Source organism: Mastomys coucha, unplaced genomic scaffold (assembly GCF_008632895.1).
Source record: "Mastomys coucha isolate ucsf_1 unplaced genomic scaffold, UCSF_Mcou_1 pScaffold22, whole genome shotgun sequence".
In the NCBI taxonomy this organism is placed as follows: domain Eukaryota; kingdom Metazoa; phylum Chordata; class Mammalia; order Rodentia; family Muridae; genus Mastomys; species Mastomys coucha.
Window position 1 is genome coordinate 64,465,436 of NW_022196905.1, and position 20,975 is coordinate 64,486,410.

The 20,975-nt window shown below is 37.5% G+C and overlaps 1 protein-coding gene across 3 annotated transcripts in view; it reads right to left on the reverse strand.

Annotated features, from left to right (window-relative positions):
• Window positions 1-20,975, reverse strand: part of Gabra4 (gamma-aminobutyric acid type A receptor alpha4 subunit) — an 88,924-nt gene that overhangs the window by 61,062 nt on the left and 6,887 nt on the right. For 2 of the 3 annotated variants that reach the window (XM_031342592.1, XM_031342591.1), the window contains exons 3-7: window positions 13,128-13,195; window positions 11,961-12,181; window positions 11,720-11,802; window positions 9,021-9,164; window positions 3,944-4,096 (exon numbers count right to left, since the gene is read on the reverse strand). The exons of the other annotated variant lie outside the window; for it this stretch is intronic. In XM_031342592.1, the coding sequence (XP_031198452.1) occupies window positions 3,944-4,096; window positions 9,021-9,164; window positions 11,720-11,802; window positions 11,961-12,181; window positions 13,128-13,195 (669 nt within the window). The remainder of the gene's footprint in view (window positions 1-3,943; window positions 4,097-9,020; window positions 9,165-11,719; window positions 11,803-11,960; window positions 12,182-13,127; window positions 13,196-20,975) is intronic. 3 annotated transcript variants of the gene reach the window in all.

Sequence of the window (20,975 nt, forward strand, 5' to 3'; positions counted from 1 at the left end):
GGGCAGTGGTCTGTTCAGACAAGTTAGGCTCAGTCGAGTAATGGCCTTGAGCCCTGGAGCCTCAACGGGCAGTTTTCTGCTTGCAGGGGGTGGAAGGAACTCAGCTATAACTCCTGAGTCTTTGGCTCCTGTTTCAGTCACAACCCCTCACAGCTGCCTCCGCAGGAGATGTGTGCTCTATCAGGCAGACAATGCCACAAGCTCCCAGCATTCTAGCTGGACCCTACACCCAGTCATCTGACCACAAGCCAGACATGCCATGCCCCATAAAATATAAGGGGAGGTTTGTCCCCTCCTCCCTCTCTTGCTCTTTGTCTCTTCTCTCTCTTGCTTCTTCTCTTCCTCTCTTTTCTTTGTTCCTCTCTTGCCCCCTTTCCTCTCTTGTTCTTTCTCTCCTCTCTTGCTCTTTGTCTCTTCTCTTGCTCTTGCCCTCTTTCCTCTCTTGTCTTCTTCATCTCTTTCCTGCTCTTTGTTCTTTTCTCTTGCCTTCTTGCTCTCTTGCTTTCTTCCTCTCCTTTCCATCTCTCCTTCTCTTCTCCTCTCCTTCCTCTCATTTCCTTCTCTCTACTTGACCAGCCTATTTTCTCTTTCCTACAATAAAATATCTCATTTATACGTTGCCTCCTTTTTAACTAACGCATGCTCTGCCCCCAGGCCATCAGCACCAGGGAGAGAGAGAGAGCCAGGCCAAAGCAGCAGCCCCACCTCTGTACAATATACTGTGCCTGATATGCATGGGAGAGAGTATAGAAGAAGTATACTATGTTGAGCACTCTTTAAACCCTCAGGAGTTGAGTTCTTTGAATATGTCAACCCCTACTTCTGTGTCCCTGAGGCTTTTGGGTATGTAATTAATATTGATGTCCCACTTGTGAATGAGTACTCCATCTATATTATTATCTGCAGTTTGTTCAAATGTGAGCTTTTAAAATGTGCAACACACAATGAAATCACTCTGTTCACTACACTAATACATGGTATGGAAATACAAACTTAGAGGCAGTTTAATACTGTATTCACTTAGTGTAATAATAGTAATAAGTTCACCTCTGGGGGTTTCTCCTATAGAGCAGGCCTTAAATGCAACAAGAAAGTGGTTTGTTGCCCCCACACCATTCATGCCACTATTATACCCATGGAAATATCTTGCCATGTTCACCATTGTTGTAGTTCATAGGGTTCACAGCCAGGTAAGATTACTGATGACTATCCTCACCAGCAAGCTACAAAGCTACCTCCAATACTATTAAAGCTAGCTGGCAGGGAGAAAACTTTCTTGTCAGTTCCAACTTGATTTCTCCATGTTGGGTGACTAATGTGTCTTCTGTTTTTACTAATAGGGTCTTACTATCATGTTCTATATCAATAGCCTGTACTACTTGAGAAATTTTCTGATATATATCTAGCAACAATTTGAGGGGTGTCACCCCATATCTGACACAGGGCTTTTTATTTGACAATCTACAGCTTCTGTTTCTGGGAGGTGCATTATCCCCTATGTAGGTTAATGCCTACTAAATGCTGTTATATGAAGGTAGATAGGTGATGATAATGATAGATAGATAGGTAGATAGATAGATAGATAGATAGATAGATAGATAGATAGAGATAGGTAGATAGATAGATGATAAACAAAAAGAAAGAGAGAAAGAAAGAAAGAAAAATGAAAGAAAGGGAGAAAGAAAGAAAGAGAAAGAAAGAAAGAGAGAGGAAGAGAAAGAAAGAAAGAAAGAAAGAAAGAAAGAAAGAAAGAAAGAAAGAAAGAAAGAAAGAGAGAGAGAGAAAGGAGGAAAGAAAGAAAAAGAAAGGTAAATAGGAAACATTAAATAGTAGGTTGAATACTGGCCCAAAACAGTATAAAAATCTGGACATGTCAGAACTACTATGCTTATGAACTCACAGCAGTTCTGGCTGCTTGCATGGGACCTGCACAAGGTCAAGGCAGTCAACGTTCTAGTAGGAAAAGGCTTACAAGCCCCACCCCTTACTGATGTTTACTGACAGTTGATGGCTTCTTGATGAGGGAGAGTTTGTTTTCTTTAAGGGTGTGGCTCCTACCAGCTCTGCCACACTCCAGGGGATGACCCACATCTATAAGTGTATAGGCTGCACAGGTTGAACTCTGTGGGTCATTATTTTTAAAGAGACAAAGGACAAAAATTTGAAAGAGGAAAAAGATAAAGGATCATTCTGGGAGGAGTTAGATGGAATCGTGGGGAATGGTGATTTTATCAAAGAATAGGGTTTAAGGTTTTTCTTTTTTAAATATTATAAAATATTTTTAAAATATTCACTACATTTGAAGGGAAAGTATTTTAACACAATTCACGGATAGAGAAAATATGTGAAATATTTATGTTTTAAACCCTAACCTTTCAATATAGTATCTATATCCTTAGATGATTTTTTTTTTACATTTCATTTTCACATCCATATTTAGCAGGGAAAAATTTATTTTACAGTTACAATGTTCAGTTATTCAGTTGAACTTTCATAACATTATGAAGTAGCTAGAATAATCATTCCTGTTCACTCCCTGCCTTAGATCAAACCCTGTCTCTGCCACCAGCTCCATGTATGAGTTTTGATAATGATTCAAATACCTTCAAATTCACAAACACACTGATATAGGTAGAAGAAATACTTTTGTAAGAGTATTTCAAGTTTCTAAAGGACACCATGACACCCTTATCTCTGAAGATGGCAGGTGTTACGGCGGGTGCTATGGCTTGAGTCTGAAATGTTCCCAGAGGATCATGTTTTGAATTCTCTCTCCTCTGCTCATAGTGCTATGTTAAAGGCTATGGAACTATTAGGAGGCAGCCCAGCTGACGGGGGTCCACCATTAGATGGCCTTTGAGGATTACCTGAGTCCAGGAAACAGAGTGCTTCCTCTCCATTACTGTGACAACAGGTGTTTTATGCTCCTTCCAGGGTCAGTTCTGCTACTATCTGCTTTGTAATGTCTCAAACCATGCGCCATAACAGACAGACCTTTGCTTCCTGGGCCTTTTGTTGGGTATTGTCATAGCCAAGTAAGATAGAAGGCTCCCACAAGCTCCTCACCAGACTTTCCACAGCTATATTATGATAAACACTGTGCCCACAGTTAAATTCTAACAACTGAAAAAAGAAGTCAGCATATCTTGGGAGACCTATGCCTCTATCCTAGAAAAATTCTCATCATATTCTTCTTTTCCACAACTGAATGATATTGACAAAGTTGATAAAGCATGAAGAATATATAACTGTATTAAAACAGATAGGTTTAACCACAAATCTCATGATACAAAGGTAACCCTGATGTATAAACTTATACAAAACTTATACAGACTTAACACAAAAATATTAGACCTATATGTTCCCAGTGGGTTAACATTTGAAATACTATAGAAAAACCACAAGAAGAACAAGAAGAAAAGAAATACTGGTTTAGTAAACAATGGAAGTTATGCACATAGAATGCAATAAAGCCAATAATAGACTATACACAGAATTCCTTCCCTTTCAATCTACTCAAGCCATTTGCATTTTGCTCTTCATTGAAAACCAAGTTGCTCTAAGGCTTTCGTGTGCAGTCGGCCGTGACTTTGATTTGTTTTATTTTAAGCTGTCTGTGCATTCCATTTTAACACCTAGACATAATTTTAATTCAATTACACAGCATTATGCTAGCAGCCCAGGAATGTCACTGAGAGTGAAATTATATCCACATTTCCATTTGTTCTTCACCTGACTAGTTCTCAAAAAGGGAAATCTGAGAAGTCATCAGAAGGGACAGACTGCCCTATCTCCCCAAGCAGCAGTGTATTATATTGACACAGAAATGAAAGCTTAAAGCATTCCTTATTCACTTCAGAACTATCAAAAGATTCTTCCCATGAACCATTATCAAAAGTGTAATTTAGACAACCCCCCCCAAAAAAAAATAAATGGAAATTACCAAATACAGTTCTAGCTGGAACAGACTCCTTGTTTATCCAGAAGGAAACTTGAGACAGGATTACCGTCATGATGCATGGGATGTACGTCTGGATCATAAAGTAGCCCATCTTCCGTCGGAGGTGGAAGTGAACTGTCATAACGATGTATTCACCTGCCGTGAAGTGAAGGAAAGAGATCATTGGCCCTATAGGCAATTATTTAATAAATTTATGATTGTTGTGTTAGACTATCTTCCATATATATTTCAATGAGAATTATGTAGTTCCATACTGTGAATGGGAGAGCAAAAGAGAGGACGGCACTGAAGATCATTATTATTTAGAAAGCTGATATTTCCCTATGTATAGATTTAGCAATTTAATACTTGGGCTATGATTTCAAAAGATATGTGTTCTAAAGCTCTAATATGCTAAAGCAATTACCTTTCATATTCAGTATTTGCATATACATGTGGTGTAGGCTGATGCACGTGTGTGTAGAATGTGCATACTGTACATTCATTTTAATGTGGAAGCCAGAGGTCAGTCCTTAGACATTGTGACTTATTCTGTAGTTGTTCACGTTATCTTTCTTCCTTTCTTCCTCTCTTCCTCTGTTTCCCTTTCTCTCTTTCTCTCTTTATTTCTCTCTTTCTCTCTTTCTTTCTTTCTTTCTTCCTTCCTTTCTTTCTTTCTTTCATTCTTGAGATAGGGTTTGTCAGTGAACCTTGAGATGAGCAGTACTACTCTGGTTGGCTGAAGGATGTCTGTGATCTGTCTCTGCTTACATAGTGCTAGTATGTCATATATATGTCACCACTGCTGGCGTTTCATGTGGATTCTGGGGATCTGAACTTGGGTCTTTATCCTTCCATGATGACATATTACCCCACTGAGCAATCTATCTAATTACAGTCTTCACCATTTTATTTCTGTCTATTTCTGTGGGGTATTTTTTGTTTGTTGGTTGGTTGGTTTTGTGAGACAGGGTTTCTCTGTGTAGCCCTGGCTGTCCTGAAACTCACTCTGTAGACCAGGCTGGCCTTGAACTCAGAAATCCGCCTGCCTCTGCTTCCCAAGTGCTGGGATTAAAGGCGTGCACCACCAGTGTCCAGCTTTTTTACAGTGTACATTCTTCACCATTTTAAAAACATAAATTAGGCTTGTTATTTATAGAAAACAAAATTTAAAATGTAAAAACACAAACATATGTACATATAAAATGAAAAGTGTAACTTTGGAAGAACATGGAAAACATAACTTTCTATAAGATTATGTAAGTATGAATATATTTTTCAAGCATAAATCATACATGTACATAATAAGTGCAGAGAGAAGCTAGGCTAATTGTATTTCTAAGTGCAACATACGTGAGCAAAATTACAAATAGATTTAACAGAGATATAACTTTAAAAACCAGTAAGTAAATAAACAATAAACTTTCCAATAAGCAGTTTTACCAGAAGGGATATATAGAGAATGGTATTTAGAGTCTAGTAAACATTCACAGCTAAGTCAAAAATTTACAGATCTCTACTTCCAGATGTGTTTCCAAATGCACAGATGGGAAAATCAGCACGAGGCACCCTGCTAGGAGACCATTGCATTGTTTCATAATTAATGTAAAGTCGGTCTCCCCAAAATGATGATGCATGAGACAGGTACTGGAAAGACATAAGGCACTGAAGTGTGCAAACATTGCCAAGGAGAAGGCAGAAAGACTGTAGAAGCCAGAGGATCAGAGATTTTGCTGTGAGATTGTGCCTCCTTATTAGGAGCTAAACCTATAAGGTCTTACCATCATGGCTGCCTAAACAAGTACTGAACAAGCACAATACCAATAGATGTGACAGGCTGAAAGAGCGAAACCTCATGAGACCTCAACCTTACACACAGAAGTCTCAGCAAGTGAGGAAAGTGAGGACTAGAAGGGGGGTCTTCTCCATGGAAGAGCACACCAATTCCTCGTTCAGTAACAAGTAGACAGCCCTGAACACATATGCACACATACATAACAGTATAGAAACTTAAAACACTATATTTAGGAACACACACACACACACACACACATACACACACACATATATATATATCATATAATGTATATTATATAACATATAATATATATAATACATACATATATATGCACCCAAGAGCAATTTGCCAAAGCAGAGGCCATGAATTTGAAGAAGAGTGTGGATATGTATATAGTAAGATTTTGGAGGGATGAAGTAGACAGGAGAAACGTTGTAGTTATGATTTCAAATATTAAGAAAAGAAAAACTTAAGAAAATATATGGGGGTTTCAGGGAGAGAAACAGTACCAGTAATTTACTAATAGGTGTCTGGTTTTCTGCAAAGCAACTTCAAGCCATCAGACAGAAAGATAAAATGTTTCACCATGAGCATTGCCATGACTTAATTTTACCTTTTAAGAATTAAATCCTCCTCCTTTCTTGTCACTTGCTTCTATTTTTTAATCCTTGTGAGTATAGTTTTTGTTCAGATTGCTGCACATATTTAACATATATGCCACTTGATTAGTTTGGAGACAAGTATTCATCAGCAAAAATCCAGACCATAGCCTGTCATAAGGCCATCCACCATTGCCCAAGGTGTTTTATTCTCAGCACCCTGCTGCTGTATTTTTATGATAGAAACATTGAATATCTGTCATTTTTACCAATTATTAACAATATGTACCAGGTGGTCGGTAACGCCCCGGGATTACTTACTTGGCATGGCTGAACTTGGGGGCTGTTTACCTACTAATCTTTACTTTCCTCTAGCTGTCAGAATCTGGAAGCCATCATTTCACTCTGCTTCCATGAACTTGACCTTTTAGAAGCACCCCCCATGCTTCACATCAGCGATTTGTCAATATATTTCTTAAAAAGAACAAAAATCTCGTCTTCGTTTCACACCGTTGCTCAAGGTCTTACCTAACTACTCTACTTTGGTTTGTTTTGCTGATACAATGACATCCAAGGCCTTTTAAAAAGGTTTATAGAACAGAGAAGGTCTATGACGTTTGGGCTTTGATACTGAATAAATGTGTGGGCAAGAAAATATACTTAAATTTATTAATGTATTTAAATGCATTATATTTATATATTCCCACTAGAAAAATTGAGATGGCAACAGTACCATGTCCACGGGTGGTTTATCAGAATTTAATGCAAGGGAGGGATTGGAAATGATCCCTGTAAGATGGTGACTGATGAATACATTTTAAACACCACTATTCTCTAAATATTGGTTTAAAAAAAACCCATCATACAGTGTGCCTGGCATAGAGACATACCTAGAATTCCAGCACACCATAGGCTGAGGTTGAGGAAACTAAAGCTGTTATTTACGTGAAATTCTGGAAAAAATTCAATTAATTTTATGCAGAAATTTTAATTTGATCTAACATGAAACCATTTACTTTTCCCACAATTTATGTGAGGATTTCAACTCTTTTAATTATTAACCTAGTAACCCATGAAGTGCTTTTTTTCTGCAATAATAATTAAGAAATGGAAGAATTTTATGCCTTTGTGCCTGTCAGATTATCAACATTCCAACTCCTAGAGATCCTCCTTTTGTTCCAGGGCTTGGTACAACTGCAATACATTTTCTTTTGCTATTTCTTGGGGTTTGGAGATACAATTAGGTTTCACCGAACCCGACTGTCTGTTCAATGGAAAAAAAGTACTCCTAAACATTTGGGATAATAAAAAAAAAAAAGACTATCCTGAGCTACCTAGTAAGTTTCAAGACAACCTGGGCTATACATTGACATCCTATAACAAAAAGGTAGGGGATCACTATTGAAACCTAACCTCGTATGTGGTAGCACTAGGAACTAGACTTTGATAGGCAGTGAGGTAGGAGGGTAAATTACTGAAGGACAGCATCACCACTTGTATGTAACAATCTACCTTGGCCACCCTTCCCTGTATATGCCCCCATGTGAGGACTCTGTGAGAAAGGAGTATTCCATGTACCAGGAAACAAGCCCTCAGAAAACCCTGAGTCCTCTGGTACCCTAACTCTTACCTTCCCAGACTCTAGACTTCAGAAACCAACTTCTGTTCTTCATATGCGTACCAACTTTGTGATATTCTGGTACAGCATTATAAGTGCATTAAGATAACCACCATTAATTTTTTTTCCTGATAAAAAAAATTTGTGTATGGAAGGAACATCGTCTTGGAACAATACGTAAGTAGCCAATTTTACCATTACATGAGAAGCTAAATCTTAAGGTTCTTTCTATTCTTATTTCAAAATTCAAAAATCACCAGCATAGCCTCCCACCCACTTGTTTGACAATTTTAATGTGTACTCTAAATATATACTCTGCAAGTATGCTTCTGGTTTTGCTTTGGCTTTGAACAGAAATGACACCATAGAATTGGGCAATATTAAACATTTTTTGAAAAGCACCACCAAATCAGAGCCAGGCTTTTTTGCTCACATTTTGTTGAAAATAGTTTTTAATATATTTAATTATTGGCCTTTGTTTCTAAGTAAGAAAAATCTATTTGTTCCTCCTGTTACTTACTCAGGAAGTAAGATTATAAATATATCAGCTCTATTTCTGGAAAAAAAATTCCCCTGAAAACACTGAGTATTTCAATGAAAGCGATAGTATAAAATGTCATTGCTGATTCTCAGTAGTACATTGACTTTTGCCATTAAGAGTCTTACAAGGAAAGAGCCGGGGAGTTAGCTCACTTGGCAAAGTTCTTGCCACAAAAGCAAAAAGATCTAAGTTGAAACCACATTTTAAAAAAATAAATAAATAAATTTTAAAAAAACCCTGATGAGGTACGAGGCTTGTGATACCAGACTGAGGAAGCAGAGATTGAGGATCCTGTGGCTCAGTGGCCTGTCTATCTAGCTTACTCAGCAAGCGTCAGAGCAGTGGGAGACCAAACTATGAGATGGGTGGACCCTCTCCCCTTCATAGACACACCCATATCCCCACACACATGTCTACATGCATACTCACACATATATGAACAAAAATACACACGCACACAAACATACCACACACACACACACACACACACACACACACACACAAGTATGTGCATGCAATCTCACCTGTAATAGATTTGATAGTCTCACTTGATACAGTCTGCCCAATTAGGTCATATTGAACTAAGCTAGAAGACTCCTTTGGCACCTCCACTGACTTCTCAGGGCCTTTGGTCCAGGTGTAGATCATCTCACTCTTGGGATATGCATCTAAATAAGAGCAGACAATGTACTTACAGTCAGGACTCCTCCTAAGTCAATAATAAAAAACAGCAATGTGACAAATGCTCAAACAATAAAAAAAAAAAATGGGAAAACATACTCATGATTTTTCAAGCATGTTTATAATTTAGGAAACTGCAATTATGAAACTAATTACAGGTTTAATTATTTTTATGTTGAATGAGGTGATTAAAACTTAAACAACTATAAAGCTACATTTGTACCAGTGCATGTGGTCATGATTTTATTCCGATAAGGCTGATAGTTTGAAAAGCAGAGAGCACAAACCTAAACTGTAGCCAGACTTCTACATCTTTCAGTTCTCGTCTATTGGTCCTTAAGAAACCCTGACTTCTTTCATCCCATGCAGTTCTGTCTTCTAGAAGTGGACCATGATGCTGCCTCCAGTAGCACAAACAGAACCAAAACAAACTTTCCTTGTGAGAGAGCTCTCCAGGGGTCACCTCTTCTAGACTCTGCTTCTGGCCAGTGCTCAGGCCACTTGGGAACCATTCTGCAGAGTTCAGGCTATGCTGGCTGCCAAGCACTCTAGGGGACAGAGTTATACAACCAGTTCCAGTACCATTTGAATCCTGCAATTAAGGCACTTTCCCTTCTATCTTCAAAGAGCCCTCCCCAGTGGCAATTCAAGTACATTTTCTCTTATTCCTTGTTCAGTGCAAATGGAGAGCAGCTGCTGGCATGCCACTTTACCCAGAACAGATAGCTCAGATCATGCACAAATAAGTTCAAAAGAACCAGAATGAATTATGCCTCATCCTCCCCTCCAAACATCCCTAAGGAGGCTGGAATGCAGGAGGTCCTTGGTGAACTTGTTTATTCCTACGAAAGGAATCCATACCCAGAGAGGTTTTCCCTACAGATGACCTTGCAAAACAAACTATGAGCCTTGAGTTACCATCTAGCACTACAAGGCACCATATCAGCGTTCATCTCTAAAAGTGTATTCACAGTCGTATAGATTTAAACTCTTGCAGGCTATATTCTTATTTATGATTTTTTTTTGCATTGGGAATCATCTATCAGATGTCCTACTTTGACAGAATAATCTTTTTCTTGCATTATCTTTCATATTCCTTTTATTTTAAGCTTAGTTTAATAGAGATTTTTCTCTTTCCAAAACTAATTAAGAATTAACTTACCCAGAAAAAAAATCACTTACCGATATGGCATGCCTCTCTTTTAAATTCTTAGTCTAAAAAAACCAAAATTCTTTCTAAAGTGTGTTTCCTTAGTTATATACAAAGCCTGGGAGAGCAGTAGCTTCACTGTAGCCAGTGGAAGAGCGTGCTTCAAATCAGAACCAGATAGGTCTTGGGAGGAGAAGCCTTTTTCAAATAGCAAGGATCTTTTGTAAAATTCAAATTATTATAGTAAAAATGGAATTTAAATTCTGGCCCCAGGAAAATCACCCTCTCTGTCTATGTGTTTTTCTGTTTCTATCTTGTCTCACTAAATCATTGGTCAGAGAGCAAATGGCATTCTCTACCCTCAAGTTAGCCCACCACGTATTGTGATTACTAGGGTTATAAAAAGAGTGGTGACTGCCGATTCTCATTAAGTCAAGCCATGAGCAATGAGAACAGCAGGCCCTAGTTTCACAATCAGTGAAACGCAGACTCTGGAGCAATAGTAAAAGCTGGTGTCTATTTTTGGTAGGTTCTGATTGAATCGAATGTTGGAAGCAGACCTTACAAGAGCAATCACATTTTGTTGCCATCTCAGAGAAAGGAGTTTGAGGAAAAGAGCCGCTTATTCTTTACTACCCACTCGTGTCCCCCCTCGTGCCTTCATCTCCACTAAGTGTTCCAAACACATCTATTCCACATTTGCTCCTTTTGTGCCCAACCCATTGCCATCTTTGATTGCGTGACCACAGCAGGCACCATCTCTCCCGTGCTCTACTCCACACTCTCTTTAGGCCATTCTTCCCAGAAAAGGCTGTCAATGAGGCCACATTCCTTTGCAAAAACTTTCCAAACCTTCCCCAGTTTCAGCTTTGAGGTGGAGTCACACTCCTTAATGCAGCCGATGGTATATCAGTCACCGAATTTTTTTTTCACACCCCACCTCAACTAGAGATTTGTGATAGCTCAGGTACTGAGTTACTAACAGTGCTACCTAGGAAATTTACCTCAAGTCATTTCAGAAAAGTATAAAACTTTTTTCACCCATTCTCAAGCTTTCTTTAAATGGTTCTATTTGCTGCTGAAACTATTAAGTCATATCCCTTCACAGTGAATGTTCTCTGCTATATGCCTCTGACAAACTGTCCCTGAATCCCTAAGTTTCAAATATGATCACAGACTTATTAGTTATGACCAGTCTTCCATAGCTACCTGTTTTTTTAAAAAGTAACTTCAATATAATAAAACATTATTCATTTCCTAAAACTTGAGCCTTGAACAACTCTTCTTACACAGAAGGATTTAAATGCTGTATAATTAAAACTGCACACATATATAAATATAAGGGTAAACAGCGTATTGAGGCATTGGAACAACACTTTGACTATAACTTACAACTCCCAAATTTCAAAGGGCAGGCATGACCGTCCATAGGAAAATCCACCAGTCTCATGGGACACTCCGCACTTATGGTGAGTCTATTATGGAAAAATGCAAGGAAGTAAAATCAACCCTTTTTTTAAGACTAATATTACATATTGCTAAAATAAAGAAATAGAAAGCAAGAAGGAAGGGAGGATGGGTACAGGAAGGAAGAGCGAATTAGAGGTGAAGAATAAAAAGAAAAGTCTATTACCTCATTGTGTATAAAATAGTGCCATTTCTCATAATTCTAAAAAGCTTATTTGGAGCTGTCATGTTATGTGAGACAGATTTCTTCCCATTCCTGAAGAAAGTATCAGGGGTCCAAACTTTGGTGACCATCATGTTGTTCAGCCTCAAGATTTCAATGGGGCCATCATATTTTAGTCTTTTGTCAATCCACGTCTGTCTGAAGAACACATCCATTGTGTATTCCTAGGAAAATTAGCCAAGTCACGAGTGACTACATATATTTATATGCAAAAAAGTGAGCTGCTAGTCTCTAGCCTCTCCCAATCATAAAAGACTAAACCAGAAGGAACGACCAGAAGCAGAGATGATCTTAAGTCAAAGGAATAGATCCTCAGCAACTACTCTGTAACATACGTCTTGGTCCCTTCAGCTTCTGCATTAGTAAGAAGTAAATCATTATATAGATTAGTCACCCAGGACAAATTACTGCAATTAAGTCAGAACTGCCAACACCAGGTAATTATGGCTGTGCATTACTTTACATCAGAGAGAAAAATCACTTAACACATAACGAGTCCCGTTATATAAAATTACAGGTATTTCTTTAAGATGAAGCCAGTTTTCTTTTTCAAAGATAAATTTTGTTTTCACGAGTGTATTAAAAATTATCCAGGGAACCCGGGGCTTCAAACCATTAGGAGTCCTAATGTTAGGAAAAAAATGTGAAGTAGATTTGTCATTACTTGCTAAGTATATTCAATGTGTGCACAGCTGAAGGGATGAAGACTTCCTGAACATCACTGGCCCTTTTGACCTCTTTAACCAAGATAGGGAGGAATAGAGAGTGGGAATCAAGAAACTGGGCCAGTGAGAAAGATAACAGGACAGTTAGAAGTGTACTGTTGTGCACACAGTTAATTCCCATCTAAGCTACTGCTGTTCTCCCTTTGTCTCCTCAGTGGTTTCCATAGACGACCTAGTTGTGAAAACAGATCAAGGAAAGACCTCTTTATGGAGAAAGATTCCAACTCAATGGATGCTCAAATGATAGCTTTGGGAGGCAGATGGGATATCTTGCTCTTTACAGACATCTAGCTTTCATCAAGCATTGGCTTTGTGTAACTGACAATATAATAAATATCAATTGCCTCTTTTCTGGCTTATTTTTCTTCAAACCTCAGATACCTACCATTTCAACATCAGAAACGGGTCCAAAGCTGGTGACATATATATCAGTTTTCACTTCTGTAACAGGACCTAGTAAGTATGAAGTAAATAGGTGTGAAAAAATAATTACCAACATTACAGCCTTGGAGGATTAGATCATTAAAAAGTGAATGCAGATATAATATGTCATGTTTTTGCATGCATTTTGACTTTCCAGTGAGATAATGAATCTCTAGAAAAAAAAAGTGTAAAGTTTAGTTTAAAATGCAACCAAATTAATCCAAAAGAAAAAGAAAGAAAAAACAGTGTTTGCTTAACAGGCAAATAGACACCCAATTACTTACCAAGAACATGTATCTACAAAGATACATCACCCCTGGCACATGTTATGACAGGCAGTGCGGACACACAAAAGCTTTTCTTTAGCCTTTGTGATTTTTGTTTTGTTTTGTTTTTTAGAGTCTATTATCTGATTGGCCTCTAGAAAGAAGTGAGCTGTTCAGAGGAAGAAACAGCAGGGTGCAGGCGTGAAGAGAAGCAACACTGTGCTGAGAAGTGACAGTTGAAAGCAGTGTGTCTTTGGGGAGTTGAAGATGCTCATAAATAACTTCCAAAATGATTAATGTTACCTTTAACAATAGGCACATCATCCACTGGTGATTGGGATCCAAGACAAGGTCTTCTGTCAGTTATAACCATTCAGGCTGTGCCACCTGTTAGCTTCACAATCATCCCCAAGTTACTTAAAGGTACCACTGTAGTGCCCACACCTGTCTCATAGAATTTTTTACAGCAATCAAACAAAATACTGAGTGTAGCGGCTCACTTATGCAAAAAGCTCATTCCATATCAGGTTTCCTCAGCTGCTACTGATTCTTCACTATCTAAATAAATCCAGATCACGAGCAAGTATGTGAATGTTTAGCCCAGAGGGAAAGGTACGGTCAGGATGCCAATATTGCTGACACAGAAAATAAACAGAAGGATAATGCCACTCTATGGATTTAAAAGTATGCTTTAAACCTGGGAATTTTTGTAGTTCAGAATCTAACTCATAGTCCTTTCCAATTGGACAAATTTAGTCCAATCTTCAAGTGTAAAGATTTTATCAAGTATTAAACATATTAGCTATAAATTGTGACAGTAGTTATTATAGATAATTCAGCTTTTTACCACCAATAAAATATATATAAACTGTTGCCCTCCTGAACACTGTTTCCTTAAATGATGGTTTATAATGCTGCCTGGCTAGATAACTAGATATTATAGCATCTGCAATCAAAGTAGAATATCACTTGGATACTGGTTGTGAAACTGAAATAATGGGGGGAGGCAAAGAGCAATTGGTGGCACTTAAAGCTCTAGGTCTGAAGTCAGCCTCATAAAAATGAATCTATTTCTTCCCTATACAGACTGAAGACTAGGCCACAGAAAGGGAGATCTAGGGAGAATGAGAAATTTAGTTATGGAATAAGTATCCTAAGAAACACACAGCTTTTGGAAGTAAAATGAGAACAAAAGTGTAGCCTGGTGCATGCTTTTATTTTTACATCATATAGAGTTGTACCCCCTTGGAAAGGGGAGAAGTTAATTAAGCTTCCATTTGAATGAGAAACTAGAATCAACATCAACAAGCAATAATAAATAAGCTTATTAAACTCAAATTTGTCGAAGAACAGGTAATCCAGGAAGGAAGTAATTTATAACATTTGAACCAGAGAAGACTGAAATTTCACTCAAATTGCCTCAAAACCACTGTCATTTCCTTCGCAACAATGATAAAGGTATCAAAAGGCAAGAACCCTATCCTTGCAAAATGGAGGGCTGGGAGAAGGTGACTCACACAAGCAATTGAGGTTGACAAAACTCTGACGCATGTCTGCTCTACCAATTTTAGTTACATGAAAGTTATTTCAAGAATAGATATAATGGACTGTTGTATAAACATTATCTGAGAATCACCTGGACAGGTTGGTTAAGTTCAGGCTGTTGGACAAACCCCTGATTATGCTGATATAGTAGGAACAAGGTTGACCTGACAATTTTCAATTTTTTTAAAGACACTGTTCAGTTTATTTTTGTTTGCAAATATCCACCAAAGCTGTTTTTTATACTGTATTTACAATAGTTTCCTATGAAATACTGACATCACAGGTGTGTGAAGACAGTGAGTGTGGCAGGGGTGTTCAGGAGAACAGGCATAATGTTTTTCCATATTAACATATTGTCAATTGTATGAGTTTATGCTAATCCTATGACTGTAATCATGTAATAAAGTACATTTATAAATTCTCAACTCCCTAAATTCTTCTAATTTTGCAATAGTTTCAAAATACTGTTCTACATTCAGAATTATAATCTCAGTGTTTGCGTGTGACATTATTTGACATTTGCTTATTTGATTATGCTGCACTTTGTGATAGAGTGAGATTCTAAATACATGTGACTGGTAAAGAAACATCCACTCAATACATTTTTGCATAAGCAGGAGCTATATCCCAGGTTCTAAAGAGGTCCCTGCTTCAAGAATTCACCATGCTGCTGGAAGAGTCAGAGATTAAGGAGCAAAGCAATAAATGACATGACAGAGAGGTATTGTTTCAGGATGCAGTGCAGGCAGGGAGGAAATGCAGAGGCATGGAAAGCAAGTTTAGGTTTATGCTCAGAACTGCTTCTTCAAAACATTGAAGTTCAGATGAGTCTTGGAGCATATATATGAACTATTGGAAGAGCAGGGCCAACAGGGAGCCAAAACTGTATTACTGCTTTCAAAGACTGAAAAAGAGACCAATAGGAGAAAGCAAAGTGGGACACAGATATGAAATTAAAGCCACAATGAAATAAAACCAGGATACCATAGATGGAGCATCTACCTACTACTAAGCCTTCTTAAAAAAAAAATTGGCATCTTTTAAGTAATGCATTTATAACACATGCTATTTAAACCATAATCAATAGGACTTGCAAAAGGTTGGGGAACAGCCAGGAGATGAAAAGGAAGATTTCCATGGACTTAAGTTATGTTCCCCTCACATTCACATGTTGATGTCCTAACTCTCAGGACCTTCTAACAACTATTTTGGAGACAGTGCTCTAAAAATGTAATTGCACTAAAATGAGGTCTTTCTAATGGTACCTAATCCAATACGATCGACTGATAGCTTTATAAAAGAGGAGATAAGAACTTAGACACACACCAAATGAGAGCCACATGCAGACATAGAAGAGATGCCTCTCCAGGTAAACAAACCAAGCTTGTTGATGCCTTCAGACATGGTTAATCTCTGCTGTTTAAATTTTGGGTAGTATTTTGTTAAGATAGTCCTGCAAAAATGAGCATATAAGATGGCATTTTTCTTATATTCTGTCTCTGGGTTTCTGTCTGTTATTCTGTTTTGCTCTGGCATAAATGCAGGTTGCAGTAAGGACCTGATAACTACTGACAGACCATCAAAGGCTTGAAGTAAGGAGATATGTGATTGAATTACTTATATACATTTAAAAAAAAACAGATAGGCTACTGGATGGAAAATAAGTCATACAGAGGCAAAGGGCAAGAAGGGTCCATATACGAGGCTGTGAGCCTACTCCAGGTGGCAGGACTAGAGTCCAGAATGAGGATAGAACATGGACAAAGCAAGTAGCATGAGTTGTGTACAGTAGGGTACAGAGGGTGTTTTTCTGAACTAAGTTATAAAGACAAAAAAATAACAATTATATATTTATACTCTTTTTGGTGGGGGTCGAGACAGGGTTTCTCTGTATAGCCCTGGCTGTCCTGGAACTCACTCTGTAGATCAGGCTGGCCTCAAACTCAGAAATCCACCTGCCTCTGCCTTCCAAGTGCTGGGATTAAAGGCGTGCGCCACCAATGCCTGGCTTTATACTCTTTTTTTATGCCAGACAAAATGCTAGATTCCTTTTATATATTTTAACCTTTATTCAACGACCCCCCCCACAAGTGCTATTCTCACTATGAGAACTAAATAGATCTAGAAACTGGGTACGCAGAGGCTAATGCAGAATTCTCACTCTTCCTCTAACATGTAGTCTAGCTCTACTATATTTTATTACATCATAAAATAATGAATTAGTTGTCATTTAATTCCACATGGACCATTCCTATACTCTCTGGATTGTGACTCCAGCTAGGCCTACATTCTCTAGGTTCAACAATAGCTTCTCAGTTTTCTTCTTGAGGTCCTTCTGTGTTTTACTGCAGTCTTTGAATCTGCCTTCTCAACATTAACAGATTAGATGAAATCTCAGTCCTTTTCAAATCTCAAACTGCGTAGGAAAGAGGTGAGGAACAACTGTTTGCTTATGTTGCTAATATCATCAGTAATAATTTTTCAGTGCTTCCTGAGGGAGAAAACCTAAGACTTAGAGGCTGCATGGGTTAAGCTAAAAACATTTCCCAATTAAAGCAGAAACTCTGGTTTATATTTGTATTCTCCCACAAAATTAATCTGCCACCTGAAATGCAGTAGGTCTCTGATAAATCAGTTGTCAACGAATAATGGTATCTATGTAATTAAGAATAATCCTTAGAGATGCTTCCTCCAATACTCCTGGTTAAGATGTTCAAATCAACCTTACAAAGTGCGTAATTGCATAGAAACTACAAAATTTGAAACTGGAAAGATTTCTTCCCATAATGGTAGATGTAATTGGTGAGCTTCAAAGACAACTTCCCCTCTCCCTGAAAATCCTAATTAATTGATACTAGAGATGGTTTAAATTTTTTTTAAATCTTTCAATGAGGTAACACTTTGACCCTGAGAGTCTGTTAGGCAAAAAGAGTGATCTTCATCAAGTGTCAAACAGACAAGACTGTTAATAATAAATTCAGAAAAAAAATGGTCCTATCTAATTAATTGATTGGGAAGGCAATTAAGAAAGTTATCAGATAATCTCCAACCATTTACTCAACACTCAAAGACCAAGTTAAGGCTATCAGTTCCCAATTTCATCTCCAATAGTCATGTACAATTTGCCGTCACATCATAAAATAAAAATCTGCATCACTGATGTATGTGCCAGTTCTAGTTCCCCATATTATCTCCCTCGCTCTGCCCCTGAGGTAACAACCCGACTTCCAGCCATCCATATCACAAATGCACCAACATCTTACAAAGCTCAAGTGGTATCCAAAACTAACGAAACTTCAAGAACTTATGCAGAAAACAACAGCAACAACACCTAATTTCCAGGGAGATTATAAAAATATTTCCAATTTTGCTTGACATTAACAGGATATGGAATATAGTTATTGGAGAGTAAACAAAAACAACAGATACCCATTGATTTTATCAACAAAACAGGAAATAGCTCAGAGTTCTAGAAGCTCCCTTGCCTTAGAAGACATTGAATATTGGTGCTTTCTATGACCCTTCTATCAATATTCTTTTACTCCAGAAGCAGTAAAAGTTATCAATAATGGAAGCAAGGACTCAAAGCAGTATGAATAAAACATGAAAACAATTTTATAAAATAGAAATTCTTATAGACAATAAAGATTTTAAAAGATGTTCATTGATATTTGAACATGATGGAGACAATAAATATTAAAATTATCTCAAAATAAAATGCCATTTCAAACATTTTCAAGGCTTCTCTCTCTCTCTCTCTCTCTCTCTCTCTCTCTCTCTCTCTGCCAGTGCTAAAGTATATGTGGATCCAGAATTTATGATTTCTGTTCATTGTAAAAGGGAGTTTAATTTCGTAAACTCACCATGGAGAAACAGTTTGGCATTATATCTTCAAGTTGAACTCCCACTTACACTAAGAGCCAGAATAATCCACTCCTTGATATATACGCAAAAGAAACTCTTGCACATTTACAGCAGGAAATTTGGGCCAGAATATTCACAGCAACACAATCTGGGAAACAAGCAAAAAAAAAAAAAACACTGCCAACAGAGCAGATGAATAAGCCAGTTCTTATGCAATGAGAACATCACATAACAAGCAAAGGAAGGATCAATAGCACTAGGCAACAAAAAAGAATGAATTTTAGCAATGCATTATTAAGTCTAAAGCATGGTAAAATTTATATATAGCAAATTAAAGAAAGCTGCATGCTTTAAATATACTATAAAAAATAAGGATAACCTAAAACACCCATGGAATGAAGCAATGAGACAATAGAGGGGAGAAGAGGATAAATATGAGGACAGGATTGAAGAAATGAGTAGCAAACTGCAAGTTCATAATGAGAGTCTGCTCTTTAGGCTGGATGCTGTTCAATAGTAGGGTTGCTTTATTTTAATGAATAAATGAATAGAGGGATGAAAAGAAAGTTATATATAAATTTTAGTGAAAAATGTATTATTAAATAAACATCATCATGTGTACCTAAGATATCTTTAAATATATTCAAAAAAGGCCTAGAATAGAAAGCAACAATATTTAATGATATACAAATGTAAGCTAAAACGTTTTATATAAAATCTAAAAACTCACTGGAGCTTTACCTAGAACCACAATAATTTATTAATATCCTATTATCTGTATTTAACACGGCTTGTTTCAGGACATACTAAATGTATTAGTATGTTCTTATTCTAAAGAAATTTTTGTATCTGATAGCACTAGAATATTTGTTTTCTTATAAACTTGGGTAAAGTGATCTTTCTTCCACATGTCCCTCCTTTCCATTCCAGTAAGAATATTTCATTACCATAGTACACAAACAATTGATATTTCTAATCTTAAAATATACTTACTTTTCGATTGTGATGGTTTGTATATGCTTGGGCCCAAGAGTGGCACTATTAGGCGGTATGGCCTTGTTGGAGTAGATGTGTCACTGTGGGTGTGGGCTTTCAGACTCTAGCCCTAGCTGCCTGGAAGTGAGTATTCTGCTAGCAGCCTTCAGATGAAGATGTAGAACTCTCCGCTCTGCCTCTACCATGCCTGCCTGGATGCTGCCATGTTCCTGCCTTGATGTTAATAGACTGAACCTCTGAATTTGTAAACCAGCCTCAATTAAATGTTGTCCTTCTAAGAGTTATCTTGGCCATGGTGTCTGTTCACAGCAGTAAAACTCTAACTAAGACAATTCCAAATATTTATTTCCATATTACTTAAAAATATCCTTGCCATATTTATATTTCTAGGGGAAAAATTCAGTACAAACTGCCCCAAATCTTCCTCCTTGTCCCCTCATCTGCTGTATTCTGATCCACAGAAATTTTGTCAGAACCATGAGTTTTCTCCTAGCAATTTCACTGTTCTCACCAATTTTAAAAGCTATGTTTTGTCTCCCATTTTAAAAACAAAGTTTTAGTTCATGAAACACACTAATATCTTATATTCTATATTTAGCCTACACCCTCAAAGTGACAATCAGTGAGTATATCTTTTGCCAAAAATTATTTCAAAAATGGTTATTTGATTCTATCCATACCATTCATCTATTCATTAGTACAAATGCATATGCTCCTAAGTAATCTCTTAATCTCTCTCTCTCTCTCTCTCTCTCTCTCTCTCTCTCTCTCTCTCTCTCTCTCTTTCTCCCTCTCTTTCTCTCTCTTGCACACACACACACTTTACCCATGCCCACCATGAATCAAAACTGTTTTTATCAAGTCATCTACCTCATACACATTGCTAAATCTAGTGGTCAATTTAAGCCCATGTCTCTCTTGAACTGTTTGTTGGCAACTATCCTTTTCCCTAAATCACACAAGCCCTCTTTTCCTCCTGCTAACACATCACAGAATACTTCTGTTCAGGCTTCCTTCTAGTTCCATGCCTCTTAACATTGGAGCCATCAGAGCTAAAAGATGAGTATTTGTGCATTTCTGCATCATCTTTAATCTCTTGCAACCTCTTTGCTCTTAAGACATCAAATACCATGCATGTT